We start from the raw sequence: 17,671 nt of genomic DNA, 5'->3' as shown, positions 1-17,671 counted from the left end.
GTTGCGCTAAGAAGGATAGCACGCTTTTCTGTACCTCTCTTTGTTTTAACTTTCTGAGCGTGTTTTTAATCCAAACATATCATATCTATATGTTTTTGGAATCAGGAACCGACAAGGAATAAGATGAAAGTGTTTTTAAATTGATTTGGACAATTTGATTTTGATAATAATTTTTATATATTTAATTTTCAGAGCTTGTTTTTAATCCGAATATAACATATTTATATGTTTTTGGAATCAGCAAATGATGGAGAATAAGATAAACATAAATTTGGATCGTTTTATAAATTTTTATTTTTTTTTACAATTTTCCGATTTTTAATGACCAAAGTCATTAATTAATTTTTAAACAACCACGCTGAAATGCAATACCGAAGTCCGGGCTTCGTCGAAGATTACTTGACCAAAATTTGAACCAATTTGGTTGAAAAATGAGGGCGTGACAGTGCCGCCTCAACTTTCACGAAAAGCCGGATATGACGTCATCAAAGACATTTATCAAAAAAATGAAAAAAACGTTCGGGGATTTCATACCCAGGAACTCTCATGTCAAATTTCATAAAGATCGGTCCAGTAGTTTAGTCTGAATCGCTCTACACACACACACACACACGCACACACGCACACACGCACACACGCACATACACCACGACCCTCGTTTCGATTCCCCCTCGATGTTAAAATATTTAGTCAAAACTTGACTAAATATAACAAGTCGCGTAAGGCGAAAATACAATATTTAGTCAAGTAGCTGCCATTTTTCAGCAAGACCGTATACTCGTAGCATCGTCAGTCCACCGCTCATGGCAAAGGCAGTGAAATTGACAAGAAGAGCGGGGTAGTAGTTGCGCTAAGAAGGATAGCACGCTTTTCTGTACCTCTCTTTGTTTTAACTTTCTGAGCGTGTTTTTAATCCAAACATATCATATCTATATGTTTTTGGAATCAGGAACCGACAAGGAATAAGATGAAAGTGTTTTTAAATTGATTTCGACAATTTAATTTTGATAATAATTTTTATATATTTAATTTTCAGAGCTTGTTTTTAATCCGAATATAACATATTTATATGTTTTTGGAATCAGCAAATGATGGAGAATAAGATAAACGTAAATTTGGATCGTTTTATAAATTTTTATTTTTTTTTACAATTTTCCGATTTTTAATGACCAAAGTCATTAATTAATTTTTAAGCCACCAAGCTGAAATGCAATACCGAACCCCGGGCTTCGTCGAAGATTACTTGACCAAAATTTCAACCAATTTGGTTGAAAAATGAGGGCGTGACAGTGCCGCCTCAACTTTCACGAAAAGCCGGATATGACGTCATCAAAGACATTTATCAAAAAAATGAAAAAAACGTTCGGGGATTTCATACCCAGGAACTCTCATGTCAAATTTCATAAAGATCGGTCCAGTAGTTTAGTCTGAATCGCTCTACACACACACACACACACACACGCACGCACACACATACGCACATACACCACGACCCTCGTTTCGATTCCCCCTCGATGTTAAAATATTTAGTCAAAACTTGACTAAATATAAAAAGGAGGAAGACGAGGAAGAAGGACAATAACGAAGAGGAAAAAAGAGGACGAGGAGCTATAATTAAAATGAGAAGGAGAAGAAAGCGGACGATGGGGAGTGAGAAGGAGGAGGAAAAGAAGGACTAGCAGGACGGAAGAGAAGGAGAAAGAGGAGGAACACAAGAGGGGAAGGGCGAGGAGGAGAAACATGATGGGGAAGGGGAGGAAGAGAAGGAGAAGGAGGGCGAGGAGGAGAAACATGATGGGGAAGGGGGGAAAGAGAAGGAGAAGGAGGGCGAGGAGGAGAAACATGATGGGGAAGGGGAGGAAGAGAATGAGAAGGAGGGCGAGGAGGAGAAACATGATGAGGAAGGGGAGGAAGAGAAAGAGAAGGAGGGCGAGGAGGAGAAACATGATGAGGAAGGGGGGGAAGAGAGTGAGAAGAAGGGCGAGGAGGAGAAACATGATGAGGAAGGGGAGGAAGAGAAGGAGAAGGAGGGCGAGGAGGAGAAACATGATGGGGAAGGGGAGGAAGAGAAGGAGAAGGAGGGCGAGGAGGAGAAACATGATGGGGAAGGGGAGGAAGAGAAAGAGAAGGAGGGCGAGGAGGAGAAACATGATGGGGAAGGGGGGAAGAGAATGAGAAGGAGGGCGAGGAGGAGAAACATGATGGGGAAGGGGAGGAAGAGAAAGAGAAGGAGGGCAAGGAGGAGAAACATGATGGGGAAGGGGGGGAAGAGAAAGAGAAGGAGGGCGAGGAGGAAAAACATGATGGGGAAGGGGAGGAAGAGAAGGAGAAGGAGGGCGAGGAGGAGAAACATGATGGGGAAGGGGGGGAAGAGAATGAGAAGGAGGGCGAGGAGAAGAAACATGATGGGGAAGGGGAGGAAGAGAGTGAGAAGGAGGGCGAGGAGGAGAAACATGATGGGGACGTGGAGGAGAGAAGGAGAAGGAGGGCGAGGAGGAGAAACATGATGGGGAAGGGGAGGAGAGAAGGAGAAGGAGGGCGAGGAGGAGAAACATGATGGGGAAGGGGAGGAGAGAAGGAGAAGGAGGGCGAGGAGGAGAAACATGATGGGGAAGGGGAGGAAGAGAGTGAGAAGGAGGGCGAGGAGGAGAAACATGATGGGGAAGGGGGGGAAGAGAAGGAGAAGGAGGGCGAGGAGGAGAAACATGATGGGGAAGAGGGGGAAGAGAAGGAGAAGGAGGGCGAGGAGGAGAAACATGATGGGGAAGGGGAGGAGAGAAGGAGAAGGAGGGCGAGGAGAAGAAACATGATGGGGAAGGGGAGGAAGAGAATGAGAAGGAGGGCGAGGAGAAGAAACATGATGGGGAAGGGGAGGAAGAGAAGGAGAAGGAGGGCAAGGAGGAGAAACATGATGGGGAAGGGGAGGAGAGAAGGAGAAGGAGGGCGAGGAGAAGAAACATGATGGGGAAGGGGAGGAAGAGAAGGAGGGCGAGGAGAAGAAACATGATGGGGAAGGGGGGAAGAGAAGGAGAAGGAGGGCGAGGAGGAGAAACATGATGGGGAAGGGGAGGAGAGAATGAGAAGGAGGGCGAGGAGGAGAAACATGATGGGGAAGGGGAGGAAGAGAAAGAGAAGGAGGGCGAGGAGGAGAAACATGATGGGGAAGGGGAGGAGAGAATGAGAAGGAGGGCAAGGAGGAGAAACATGATGGGGAAGGGGAGGAAGAGAAAGAGAAGGAGGGCGAGGAGGAGAAACATGATGGGGAAGGGGGGGAAGAGAAGGAGAAGGAGGGCGAGGAGGAGAAACATGATGGGGAAGGGGAAGAAGAGAAGGAGAAGGAGGGCGAGGAGAAGAAACATGATGGGGAAGGGGAGGAAGAGAATGAGAAGGAGGGCGAGGAGGAGAAACATGATGGGGAAGGGGAGGAAGATAATGAGAAGGAGGGCGAGGAGGAGAAACATGATGGGGAAGGGGAGGAAGAGAAAGAGAAGGAGGGCGAGGAGGAGAAACATGATGGGGAAGGGGGGGAAGAGAAGGAGAAGGAGGGCGAGGAGGAGAAACATGATGAGGAAGGGGGGGAAGAGAAGGAGAAGGAGGGCGAGGAGGAGAAACATGATGGGGAAGGGGGGGAAGAGAAGGAGAAGGAGGGCGAGGAGGAGAAACATGATGGGGAAGGGGGGGAAGAGAAGGAGAAGGAGGGCGAGGAGGAGAAACATGATGGGGAAGGGGGGGAAGAGAAGGAGAAGGAGGGCGAGGAAGAGAAACATGATGGGGAAGGGGAGGAAGAGAAGGAGGGCGAGGAGGAGAAACATGATGGGGATGGGGGGAAGAGAGTGAGAAGGAGGGCGAGGAGGAGAAACATGATGGGGAAGTGGAGGAGAGAAGGAGAAGGAGGGCGAGGAGGAGAAACATGATGGGGAAGGGGAGGAAGAGAATGAGAAGGAGGGCGAGGAGAACTAATCAGAGGAGCAAGAGAAGAAGTCGCCTTAATCATTCTTCAAAGGCCTAATACTAGAACTGTATTTCCAATTAAAATCAAAATAAAAGCGAACGCTACATTTTAGCAAAACGAACACGAATAAACAACCACGGAATTCTGCGTACTTAGTTGCAACCGGAACGGAACATCGCTCCAAAACTAGGAACCAACTGTTGTTCCACTGACATTTCGCCTCTCTAATCTTCGTGACACTAATTAAATATCTGGGACCGATCAACTTGTAGCTAATACTTCTTGAGTTACGAATTATGGCTATCATATACATGTGACAGGATCTGACACCATTGTCACATATTTCTTACCATTCATTACGTGGGATAAGACGCAATGCTTTGCGACGACAATACGGTTACATGCCCATGGGAAAGTCATAGGGCTTTCGGTCGAAGACATGTTTGTACTAGAGTCGTTTTGTTCCTGCAAACATGCAACGGTTTTACTCATCGTGTTGCTAAAATCAGGTGAGTACAGTGAAAATGTGATTGATCCTATTAACAAAGTGGGGTTTTTTTCAAAAGAAAATCAAGAAAATGTGTTTGTTTGTTTGTGTGTATGTTTGTTTGTTTGTTTGTTTGTTTGCTTGTTTGCTTGTTTGTGTGTTTGTTTTTGTGTGTGGTTTTTTTGTGGTTTTTTGTTGCTTTCTTTGTTTTTGTATTTCTTTGAGATGGAAGTATTAAACAGGAATCCTTCTCTTTCATTCCAATGTTCATACCCCTTCTCTTATCTCTCTCATCTCTCTCATCTCTCACTCTCTCTCCTTTCAATTTTGTTCTTATTCTATTCATTGGATTTTTGTGCATGTGTTTGTTGCAGGGGAGGGGGGGGGTGTAGTTGTGTTTAACATTATTTATCACATTATGAAGTGCTATTCCTTGACCTTGTTTCTTTCTAACCTGGTTGTTGATGTCTATCTAATTCTTCCATGCAAACATTTAGGCCCTACCAACAAAACACTTTCTAAATGTAGTCTTTTCATGCTGAAATTGACATCACCACTTTTCCTTAAACACAGCAAACATTCATTATCACACACAAAAATGAAATGTCAACACTCAAAACACAGCCACCAACTAGCAATTCATTATTCATATTTTGAGAGAAAATGCAATTACACGCAGAAAGCCATTGAACCCATTCATCTGGTCTGCGTGGTGATTTTTCACCATCACTGCCGGTGTAACACGACATTTTTACTCCACGAAAAATTGACTCCGGAGTAAAAATTTCGTACGAAATTCTTACTCATAGTACACCTGTCGTACGAGAAAAGAACTCCCCAAGGTACGAAAATTTACTCCCTCCACGAAATTTTTACTCCTCAAATTTTTACTTCCAGTAAAAATCTCGTACGCGAAAATGGAATGCGGGCGAAGGGATGATGCCAATATGTGATCTCGCGCAAACAAATGTCGCACTACCCTCCCTCCACCCCTTCCACCACCAGGACTAACAGGGCACAGAGGAGTAAAAGTTGCGTACACATGGCGTGGGCAGTAAATTCCTCGTGTTAGTGTGGAGTAATTTATTCGTTATTTATTCGTCAGGGGAGTAACATTTTCAACCGAAGTGTTGACTTGGAATATACCTGTCGTGGGAAGTAATTTTCTCGTGTTATGGGGGAGTATTTTTTTCGTGAAGGGAGTAAAAGTTTCGTCCGAAATTTTTACTCCGGAGTAAAAATCTCGTGGGAGTAATTTTCTCGTGTTACACCGGACCATGTTTATTCTCCGCATGTGCCAAGAAATTCGGCGTGTCTTTTTGAAGTCAAGAACACAGACTCTGGTCGATGGTCAGACTCAAATATTATTCCATACTAGTTCGAGTGTTAGCGGGAGCAAGAATGAGGATGAGTGAGACGGGTTTTTCGTGAGAAAGAGGGAGGAAGAAAAAAAAAGATAAATAGAGTGTGCGTACGCGTACACACACACACACACACACACACACACACACACACATTTAATCACACTAACAATCGTACTGTCTCTTCTAATGACGATTATGCCAAGTCAAATATCGTGAAAGAGTAGGACGGACACACACACACACACACACACACACACACACACACACACACACACACACACACACACACACACACACACACACACACACACACACACACACACACACACGTAAAACGGGGTTTTATGGCTACCAGTGCTATATCCGTTGTTTTTCAAGCAATATTAACTAAATTTTGTAATTACATTTGCTAAGTGACCTACACCCAACAGTCAAGAATTGACTGTGAAAATCAGTCAAGATTAAGATATAGGTGTTTAACATCGTCGCCTTAATGATGATGATATGTTTACACTCCGTTAAAAAAATATTTGTATAAGTATCGTGGTTGTCTAAAGACCTTTTTTTGCAAAGGACGGCCTAAGTCTCAAAATCGCTTATTCAATTTTGTGCTCAAACGGTAAATCCCAACTTCGTGCGATTTACAAGCAAGAAACGTTAGGCACTGTCTCCTCGATAGCGCATGGGGTCAATGTTGTCAGGCCAATAGAATTGGAGAAAAGACGCCAAATCTTAGGGCGACCGACTTGTGGTCGCCCTAAATCGAAAGTGTTGTAAAATGGGGGCTTTAGGGCGACATTTGGTCGACCTAAGTCGGCTTAAGATTTATATATATATATATATAATACACACACACACACACACATGCACACACACACACACACACACACACACACACACACACACACACACACACACACACACACACACACACACACACACACACACACACACACACACACACATAATCACAATAACAATCGTACTGTCTCTTCTCATGACGATTATGCCAAGTCAGACATCGTGAAAGGGTAGGATGTACACTGTCACAGACAAGAACGAAAACAAAAATGGACACCCAGACATATTATTCAGCCAGATATTAAGAGAAAAGGCGTAGGGCACAAAGAATGGTCACGGGAACAGGAGAGGAGGACAGAGAAAGAGATGAAAGAGAGAGATTTCCAGGCTAGATGGACAGACAATAAGGGGACCTAATGAAACACAAACTCCTTATACTCGGGGTAGTTCACTGCACGGAAGATAAGGGTATTGCATATAGCCTTATGACCAAAGCTTGCTGAAAACTGAATTCAAATTCATTTGTTACAATCCCGATGAATCAGTCAATCAAATAGACAAAAAATCGCCAAGGCAAAGATACAGCTAACCTATAAAACTCAAAAATAGACCAAAAAACGAGGAGAGAACGAATGGAAGAATGAAAAGAGACAGACAGTGAGGAAAATGCAGAAGAGGAAAAGACACAGAGACAGCGAGAGTGATCAAGAGAAAGAGAGATAGAGACAGAGATAATGCACAGAGAGAGAAAGACGGAGAGAAAAGAGGTGAAACAACAGACAGACAGACAGACAGACAGACAGACAGAGGGGGAAACTTGAGGAAAGAGACAAAAAGACAAAAGCCATGCAGTCAGACAGAGAGGGAGATACAGAAATAAAATATAGCCTACTCATACCCATAGCTCATCATCGCACGTGTTTGGAGTTCCGCCGTCCCCGCGGCTCTTTTGAACGCCTATTTCGCCGGGCAGCAACACAATAAATCGTGCGGAATTATGTAATTACCCGACTACGTGCAGGGTACGGGGGTGGGGGGGGGGGGGTAAGTGGGAGGGGAACAGACGCAGGCGAGTCTGCCTACCCGTCCAGTCATCGACCGTAGAATCGTTCTGCTGGCTATGCTGTGTGGTCTGATTGCTCCCCCCCCCCCCCCCCACCTCGTCCCCACCACGCCCTAACTTCTATTTTCTACGCCCAACCATCAGACGTCACTGATATTTCTCTTGTGTATCCTTACACCAGTATCACGGCCGTTTAGTATTCCTCGTCGCCGGTTATTTTCCTCTTCCGTTTCTTCTGTTCCGATGTCCATCTTCTATCTTTTTTCCAAATATTATATAAGAAGAATAAGAATAAGAATAAGAATACTTTATTATCTCATAGAGAAATTCAGGCGTGGTACATAAAAATAATACAAACAGGACATTGTTTTTACATAAGACATAATAGCACTATAACAGGGCAGGTTATAAACACACCTCCCACATACCTCTCTGGCCATTCCTTGCATTGTGCTTACGCATTCAGTCATGAACACATCCATGTCTCACTTACACATCGCACACATGGACATTCTTATACGCTCAACTTACCCATTCACACATGGACATTCGACCACGCTCCACTTACACATTCTTATACGCTCCACTTACACATTCACACATATAGATATTCCTCTCCGGCCGTCAGCCCTTGCATCCACATCACAAATTCCAATAACAATAACAATGACAATAACAACACTTTATTGTCCATTAAAATGAATACATTAAAACGGAAAATTGTCTTGGACACGTCCTCCTCCTTTTCCACTTTCTCTTTTTTTCTCCTCTTCTTCTTCCCTTTTTTTCGTTGTCCATCTTCTGTACTGTCCTCCTCCTGTTCCTCCTCCTCGTCGCTTCTAGGACCCTCTCAGTTTCCGCTCCTCTTTCTTTTCTTGTTATCGTCGTCCATCTTCCTTCCATCTTGTGCTCCTCTTTCTGACTCTTTCCTTGCAATCTTTCCCGCTCTACCCTCTTCTCCTCAGTTTCTGCGTCTTTCCTCTTTGTCCTCTTCGGTTATGCCTGTTTGTTCTTGTAGTTTCAAATCTCTCTCTCTCTCTCTCTCTCTCTCTCTCTCTCTCTTGTGTCATGTTTGTCTTTCTGCTTTCTCGTTTTTGTCGTGTTCTCCTCTGTCCGCTTCTTTTCAGATTTGTCTTCTATACTCTTCCCCTTCCTCCTCTTCATGTCGTATTTTCCTTTTTCTCATCCCTCTGATCCTCTACGTTTAACCCTAAAACATTAAAGACTGATATATTCTCTTGTCCTCCCTTAAATCTTCACCTTCTTCTTCTGCGTTCTCCTTTTCTACTTCTTCTTCATCTAATTGTTGTCAATCTTCCATCTCTTTTTCATTTACCTTAATTCTTTCGATCTGTTATTCCTAAGATCTTCTTCTATTTCCTTCTTCTTCCTTAATCTTGTGCTCCTCCTTCCGACTCTTTGCTAGCAATCTTTCCTCTATCCTCTTCTTCTTTCTGCGACTTTCTCCTTTGACCTTCTCTCTCTCTCTCTCTCTCTCTCTCTCTCTTGTGACATGTTTTTCTTTCTTCTGTCTTTATTTCTCTCCACCTGCCCCTCCTTTTCCTCGGTCCTCCACGTATCCACTTTATTTCGCTCTCTTACCCTTCACTTTGATGTCATCTAGGTTCTCTGCAGAGGCCTTTGTCATCTCGGGGTGAATCTCGTGTCAGAGAGCTGTGTGCTAAAAGTGCATGAGTGCCTTCAATGTGCTGCTGGGGACGAGCGTGAGAGAAAAGAGACAGGCAGACAGACAGACAGAGAGAGAGGAGAAGAGAGGGAGAGACTGAGAGTATGATTGTGTGCGCGTGCGAGGTTGGGTGCATCTGTGCGTGCATGCGTCGGTGTGTGCTTGTGTATGTGCATGCCTGCAGCGCTGATATGGGCAGGTGGGTTTTTTTTTCTCCCACATTAGCAATTAAGGATTCAGTGTTCATGCAGCAACTCAATTATGTTTGTCCACGCGTCAGTCAGTTTTGCCCATATGTGTTTGTCTGCCAAGCTGTCTGTCTGTCTGCCTGTCTGTCTGTCTGTCTGTTTAATGGTGGATTCTGAGCTGTTCAGGAATGTTATGTTCGGGGTGAGACCCTTTCTCGAGAAATTCAACAGGAAATATTTCCTTTCCCATTTTCCTATTAGACTGCAACATTTTTCTTTCTTTATTTGGTGTTTAACGTCGTTTTCAACCATTCAAGGTTATATCGCGACGGGCGGGAAGGAGGGAGATGGGATAGGGGAAAGGGGGGAGATGGGATAGAGCCACTTGTTAATTGTTTCTTGTTCACAAAAGCACTAATAAAAAAATTGCTCCAGGGGCTTGCAACGTAGTACAATATATGACCTTACTGGGAGAATGCAAGTTTCCAGTACAAAGGACGTAACATTTCTTACATACTGCTTGACTAAAATCTTTACAAACATTGACTATATTCTATACAAGAAACACTTAACAAGGGTAAAAGGAGAAACAGAACCTGTTAGTCGCCTCTTACGACATGCTGGTTAGCATCGGGTAAATTCTTTCTCGTCCCAACCAATATGGGACTCCCCTTAACCCGCGGGGGGTGACTGCAACAGACACTAGACCTTTTACAGAACTTCGTCAGTTTCACTGGTTCACCATATTAAACAATACTGACACTCTGGACTTAGACTTACCACATACATAGTTTCACCACATTATCAGTCCCCAAAACCTCAGCAAGCCGTAACCAAAGCAGATTGGTTCGTGTCTCAATATTGCACGATCTGGGCAGCCACTCACAACCCTGTAAATCACTTCGCGTGCAGCACGTGCTGTAGTGCCGTAGCCCGGATCAAGCTTGGCAGACAATCATCGCGTGTGCTTTTTGTGCCTCCCCGGGACCCTCAATTCCTTGCCAACACGCCGGCAAAAGGAGCCCGGGCTGAGGTCTATTTTGTTTGCCTGCCGCCGAATTTGACGGCTTGCCATCCAGATTGGGTGCCGAAATGGATTTTGACAGCCTGCCAGGTTTGATGGGAGTTCATTTGCATGCAAGGCTGCTTTTCGACAATTGACCAGTTTCTGCTGCGGCGAGAGGGTGGTGAATACTGTAAGTTTCTGTTGCTGTAAGTTTCAGTGTCCTATTCGCAGACGAACGGGCCAGTTGATTTTTTTTAAGGGGGAGGGAGGAGGGGGTGTAGAATGCAGGTTCTTTCTAGAATTAATAAATAGAATTTAGTTGTCTTATGTTTTGAAACATCTGGGGTTTTAAAGAAGGAATTTTTATGACCATCCTTTTTTACTGATAGCAGTGATTTTACCACAAATATCTTAACAGCTTAAAAAACCCAAAAGACGGGGAAATGAATGAAGGCTCGGTTCACCAGGGAAAGAGAATCCCAGACGCAATCTCAATCCTGCCCGGTGTGTTCCATTGGATCAGGGTAAAACAAAAACTGAGCCCGGCCTGGCAGAGAAATCGTTCTAGTGATGATCGATGCCCCTAGGATGGCCTTCTGTTTACAAACCGTCCATCTTCAATTATGGCAGTTTGTTTTCCAGGCGACATTATTTCCTCCTTCGTCGTTCTGTGAATCTCGCTCTGCCATTGAACGCCGTGCGGCGGCCTTGGGAGTGTGAGCCCTCCTGCTGGTGCACTTTCAGCTGTTATGACGACACACTATCGCCAAGAGTGATAATTGCCAAAAGCACTATGGTCTGGGCTATTATCAGTGGTTATTTCAAAATTACTGCAGAATTAAAAATTCTAAAATCAACACTCAGAAAGGGAACTTATCGGAACGTTTGTTTGACAAATCAAGACATTCACAAGTAAATCGATCCAATCGTTGGTAGTTTACCGCGAAATTATTCATACCTTTCAAGATAATTAAGGTATATTCAATTTAGATTATTACGGTTTTGGGGGGTTTGTTGGTGGTTTTTTGCTAAAGGGCCACTATTAAGAGCAGCAAAAGTAAATGTGCCATCTGTCACTATCACTGACAACTGGAGAAAACGCAGCTCAATGACCGACATCGTCAAAGTTGAATACAGTTAAGGCTTCTGGAGCTAAAATGCCGTCCATAGGGTGAGCAGAAAATGACAGCACGCGCAGAAAGCAATGATATCCGGTGGTAATTCGAACGATTTCGTTTGACCGTTCTGGGGACAACAAGATCATTGTGAATATTCTGATTATTACTTTTGGCGCTGGTATGCCGTCATTATCCTCAACCCAAATCTTTCTCCTGACCGGCCATCATCCCTTCCCTTCCCTCTCACCCCTTCTCCTTAAACATCTCCCACTCTCCCTTCCCCGCTCTTCTCCGCCCCTTGGTCGTTTCCCCTCCCTCCTCTTCCCTGCAGTCTCTCAATATCCAGGGTCATCTCGTCTTGTAGCAATCTGTCTTTTCTGCACTTGCAAGCGTTTGCGAGCCATTGGTCGCTAGCGCTGAGGAGCCCCCCGCGGGTTAGGGGGAGTCCCATATTGGTTGGGACGAGAAAGAATTTACCCTGTTTCTCCTTTTACCCTTGTTAAGTGTTTCTTGTATAGAATATAGTCAATGTTTGTAAAGATTTTAGTCAAGCAGTATGTAAGAAATGTTAAGTCCTTTGTACTGGAAACTTGCATTTTCCCAGTAAGGTAATATTATTGTACTACGTTGCAAGCCCCTGGAGCAAATTTTTGATTAGTGCTTTTGTGAACAAGACTGAACAATTGACAAGTGGCTCTATCCCATCACCCCCCTTCCCTCCGTCGCGATATAACCTTGAACGGTTGAAAACGACGTTAAACACCAAATAAAGAAAAAGAAATAGCGCTGAGGACTAGATCTGAGACACACAGCATCTTCTTTCATCTTTGTTCAAGAGAATGATCCTGTTCGGGGTGTACTTTGCCGAGCATGCCAGTCTATTTTTGCCCAACTGACGTGATTGCAAACCGTGCCCAAGCGAAGGCTGACACGAAAGTTTGTTTTCAAAGGACTGGTGCTTTCAGATCCTGTCAGCGTCTGGAACAAGCAATAATTGCATCAATCACAAAGCTAAAACAACCTTGGAAGCATGTGTCCTTGAAGATGCATACTTATAGATCTGAAGCTACGCTTAATTCTGACAGTAAACTGTTGTTCTTCTGAGAACACGAGTTGTCTTTCTTCATGGCAATCAAAAAGGTGGTTGAAGGTAAAACCTATAAAGTCGAATAATCGTATTTTTTAAACAAAATGTTATTCAAAATAAATAACATGAAACAATTAATAGTAAGCATTTAGGATACTTACTCAAGTAAAAGCTTATATAACGTGACCAAAACAATAAAAACTTACACAAATATTCATGATGGTGGACTTATTAAAATTAATAAACCAGAAAGACAAAGTCGAGATGACCTAGACTGTCTTCGAGATGGACCATGTTACAAAAAAAAAACGACGTCGTTTTAGGCGTATCAGCATTAAGGCTGCAGAGTACAGTATTCATGTGTACATAACACCTTTCACAATTGCCCTTGCGTGTGTTTCGTAGCGCATACGCATAGTGAAACACTTGTGAAACATGTCCCTCTGTGCAGCAGCAGTGTTGGTGGCGGGCGATGCGGGCACCAGACACAAGCGGGTGGTGGGGGGTCAGCCTCTGAGGGCGGGGGAGTGGCCCTGGCTGGTGTCCCTCCACTTCCTGGGGGGACACATGTACCAGAGCCTGCAAGGCCTCAAACACCTGTGCGGGGGGACACTCATCCACCCGGAATGGATCCTCACTGCGGCCCACTGCGTACAGTAAGTCACGGTGTTGTTCTGTGAGTGTGTGTGTGTGTGTGTGTGTCTGTATGTCTGTCGGTCTGTCGGTCAATCTGTATGTCGGTCTGTCGGTCAATCTGTATGTCGGTCAATCTGTATGTTTGTTTTATACTTTTTTTCTCTCAAACTTTTAATATAACTTGCATACACAGAAGCAAGAGGTCATCGCAAAAAGCTGAGATATGAAAATAATGACCGCGCAGTGAGGAAAAATCACTGATGAGTGTCTGGAACTCTGGATGCACATGCGTGTGAAGATGATGCACATGTAATCATCAAAGGCTAACGAGACTCGCCGCGATCAGAATTCATGACAACATTATCGGTCAAAGGTTGCACCTCTTTCTCCAGGGAATCCAAATTTGCATTGTAAGGTTGTCAATGAAGCGGTGTTTGGTGTGTGTGATTGATTGTGTGTGTGTGTGTGTGTGTGTGTGTGTGTGTGTGTGTGTGTGTGTGTGTGTGTGTGTGTGTTATATTATCATTTGAACGTGTTCAGGATCACCACCATAAAACGTTTAACATGTATTGTGCCAATTTATTGCTGAATGGGCGGTTCTGGTGAGGTTATGCCCCCTCTTTCTTTTGGCTGGTAACTAGCGCCACCTCGCGGTGAGATCACACGAGAAAGAAAAAAAAACTTGCATTGGTCCCAAATAGCATATCGGTTTGGTAACAGTTCGTGTGTAAGTCGTGCATTTTATACGGTAAACAGACAATGGTCGGTTCTGGTGAGGTTATGCCCCTTCTTTCTTTCGGCTGGTAACTAGCGCCACCTCGCGGCAAGATCACAAGAGTTGTCTCTCGTTATCACCCCAGAAGCGCTCATTAGATACTGTTTAAAGCAAATAAAATTAAATGAAATATACTGCACGGTTCAGCAAGGCGTCAGGGGACGACAAGCTGGAGGACCCTGGCAGCTGGCTGGCGGTGCTGGGGGAACACGACAGGAAGGTGGACGAGGACACGGAACAGCGGATGACCATCAAGCGTATCGTCCAGCACCCTGGCTACACACGTACGTTGGGAGTTGAAATAACAACAGCGTTTGGTAAAAGGGGAAATAAATCGCACACCACACTTTTACTGATTTTAACATTTTGAGCTTTTGGAACACTATAGGGTCAAATACAGGGTGACCCAAAAATTGCCACCCATTAAAATGTTAATAACTCCTAAATTACTTCAGCAATGTACTTTACATTTGGTGTACATTGGCCTGAGATGTGGGATAATAATTCCACAAAGTTTAAAGTATGTATGTCAAGTCGTTTTATTTTTACGCTTTTCAAAACATATTTTTCAAATTCGGAGAATGCCCCAAAAGTAGGAGGTTTGACACTGAGCATTGGCCACACTCATCCGACTTACATCCGCCAGACTCTTTTTAACTGCTGTCAAGTTCAGCTCATCTATTGTCTGAGGATGGGTTTTTATGCAAGATCTTTCAGAAAAACCAACAAATGAAAATCTGGAGGGCTAAAATCGTGTTAGTGTGGCTACCACTCATGCAGGGCCAGATCTCGTATTTTTGCGTCAATTCCAGATGTAAGATTTTTGCCCGAAAGAGCATTTAACGTACAAACTGGACACTGTGTGAACTTATCATCCCATGTATCAAGCCAATGTACACTAAATATGAAGTAAATTGCTGTAGAAGTTAAGGAGTTATTAGCATTTTAATTGGTGGCATTAGTCTTGGTTCACCCTGTATATTCAACCACCATGATGGTTTTGCGAAATCTTAGTTCTAGGTTCCAATGCATTCAGAAGCTTTGAATGTCTAAAGTCAGAAAAATAGAATGAATTTGTTGTATGCATGTTTTTCGTGCTGCATCCGATCAAAATTGAAAAGTTATCTTGTCAACATAATTCCACTTTATCTCATGCGTTGTCAAATATACTGTCTATCCTTACTCTGTTGTCATCTTGCGTACGCTTTACTCTGCTCGCGTAAAAAAAAAAAAATCGACGAAAATCAAGAAAGACTAAATAATGGGAGAGAACAGATGCTGGGTTCAGATTTTTGCTGTACCGTGCAACAACGAAGTCATGACCCTAAAGTCCGAATAAGTATGGATGTGGTGGGTTGGGATTGGGGGGTGGGGTCAGTTTTCTTTTCCTCTTCCTCCTCCTCCTCCTCCTGCTAGTCTTCCTCCTCCTCCTCAGACATCATCATCATCTGAAAAAAATTCAAGGATGAAAAAAAAACAATGCTACTATAGTGGGCAAAATTAACATTATAGTATTTGCACTGATATAGATGGTCACGATACCCCCCGCGGGTTAGGGGGAGTCCCATATTGGTTGGGACAAGAAAGAATTTACCCGATGCTACCCAGCATGTCGTAAGAGGCGACTAACGGTTCTGTTTCTCCTTTTACCCTTGTTAAGTGTTTCTTGTATAGAATATAGTCAATGTTTGTAAAGATTTTAGTCAAGCAGTATGTAAGAAATGTTAGTCCTTTGTACTGGAAACTTGCATTCTCCCAGTAAGGTCATATATTGTACTACGTTGCAAGCCCCTGGAGCAATTTTTTGATTAGTGCTTTTGTGAACAAGAAACAATTAACAAGTGGCTCTATCCCATCTCCCCCCTTTCCCCTATCCCATCTCCCCCATTTCCCCGTCGCGATATAACCTTGAATGGTTGAAAACGACGTTAAACACCAAATAAAGAAAGAAAGATGGTCACGATCCAACTACATACAAGAATTCATTTCAACGTAGACACTTGTGATATTCTTCAGCCACGCTGAAACCATACCACGCAAATCTGCTCATCCAAGATCCACGATTCCATTGAATTGTTAAGACTTACACCGGAAGCATGTGTCCTGCTTGCAGTGTCCCCGAAGTTCTCTAAGGACATTGCCCTGCTGAAGCTGAGTCAGCCAGCCAACCTGACTCGCTACGTTCACCCCATCGCCATCAACAAAAAGGTGGAGCTTCCCGCGCATGCGCACCAGTGTCGTATGGAGGCAGATGCAAATCAAGTACGTATATCACCATTTGTCTCTTTTGTGTACAATTTTGTAATTTCTCATTTCATTTTTGACCTGTATCAAGAGTTGGGATTTTTTTTAATAGCTTAACGGGCAAATATTTTACCGGGGAAAAAAACCCAAAGGTATGCGGTCAGAATGAAGGGCCTTTGGTGAAACATTTCTAGATGATAAGTTAACCCTGTCCCTGAAAACGCATTACTTATGCATGAATGTGCGAAGGGTAATCTTGAGTATATAAATATCGAGGTTCTTTCCATCAAAGAAGCTACCCATGATAATGAATCGCTTATCGAAGTCTCACAGGCCTGTGGTTACAAGCTTTCAATGGGCTGCACAAAACAAAAAGAAAAAAGTTGTCGTGGTTCTTTGTGCAGAAACGGGCCGAGTCCGAGATGCTGAGCGACCAGCCGGCTAACGATCAGCCCCTCCCCCGAGCCAAGCCCCTGGGCCCTGGGGGCGCGGACAAGGGATGGGGGCGGCGGGCGGGGTACCGATCACTGTACCCCCCTCTGGCCCCTCACTGCACGGCTGTCCAGCACCCCGCTGCCTTGGACAGACTGCTGGACAGGCTCAACCTGGGCCACGAATGTTACACCGCTGGCTGGGGCCAGCACTCGCCTGGTGAGTAAAGACTACATGCATGCACAATCAGAACTCTGGTCACTGGAGATTGAATGGATGCACAGCCGGGCGCGTAGCCCAGTGATAAGGACGTTGGCCTTCCATGGGGAATGTTCGGGGTTCGAATCCCGGCCGCGCCTGGTGGGTTAAGGGTGGAGATTTTTCCGATCTCCCGGGTCAACTTATGTGCAGACCTGCTACTGCCTTGCCCCCCCCCCCGTTTGTGTGTAAACGCAGGCAACATTAATGCATTGTGAGGCAATGAGGCACTGATGTTCGCGGTGGAAGTGGTGATCCTCTGCAAGATAAATCAAGGATTGTTTCCTTTTGATGCAGACGACCCTGGACAATCTCAATACGGCAACGGCACACTTAAGCCCCACGTGCTGAGAATGGTGCGTATACCTCAGATGGCTTGCTGGGCCGCCTACCTCTTCTCCTGGCCTCTCATCGACTCCACTGTCGTCTGCTATGCTGCCAGTGAATCTGGTGACACTTGCAAGGTGATACATATTGCTAGATATGAATGATTTTTTTTTTAAATGTCATTTTTTTCTTTTGAAAGTCGCTGCAGACATTTCTCACTCATACGAGAGTTCAGTTTTTCGACCA

General features: G+C 44.3%; 2 protein-coding genes across 3 annotated transcripts in view; both read left to right on the top strand.

Moving 5' to 3' along the window:
• Positions 1-17,671, top strand: part of LOC138959231 (Golgi-specific brefeldin A-resistance guanine nucleotide exchange factor 1-like) — a 273,649-nt gene that overhangs the window by 237,514 nt on the left and 18,464 nt on the right. The gene's annotated exons all lie outside the window — the stretch shown is intronic.
• LOC138959242 (tryptase-like) overlaps positions 4,345-17,671 on the top strand; it is a 16,437-nt gene continuing 3,110 nt past the window's right edge. The window contains exons 1-6 of one of the 2 annotated variants that reach the window (XM_070330645.1): positions 4,345-4,461; positions 13,208-13,409; positions 14,312-14,448; positions 16,278-16,426; positions 16,813-17,059; positions 17,396-17,562. In XM_070330645.1, the coding sequence (XP_070186746.1) occupies positions 4,392-4,461; positions 13,208-13,409; positions 14,312-14,448; positions 16,278-16,426; positions 16,813-17,059; positions 17,396-17,562 (972 nt within the window). In that variant the 5' untranslated portion in view covers positions 4,345-4,391. Of the gene's footprint in view, positions 4,462-13,204; positions 13,410-14,311; positions 14,449-16,277; positions 16,427-16,812; positions 17,060-17,395; positions 17,563-17,671 lie in introns of both variants that reach the window. The other variant, XM_070330644.1, reaches the window with a different exon arrangement.

Source organism: Littorina saxatilis, linkage group LG2, assembly GCF_037325665.1.
Source record: "Littorina saxatilis isolate snail1 linkage group LG2, US_GU_Lsax_2.0, whole genome shotgun sequence".
In the NCBI taxonomy this organism is placed as follows: Eukaryota; Metazoa; Mollusca; class Gastropoda; order Littorinimorpha; family Littorinidae; genus Littorina; species Littorina saxatilis.
Note: the sequence above shows the minus strand (reverse complement) of the source record. Positions and strands in the feature narration are given on the sequence as shown.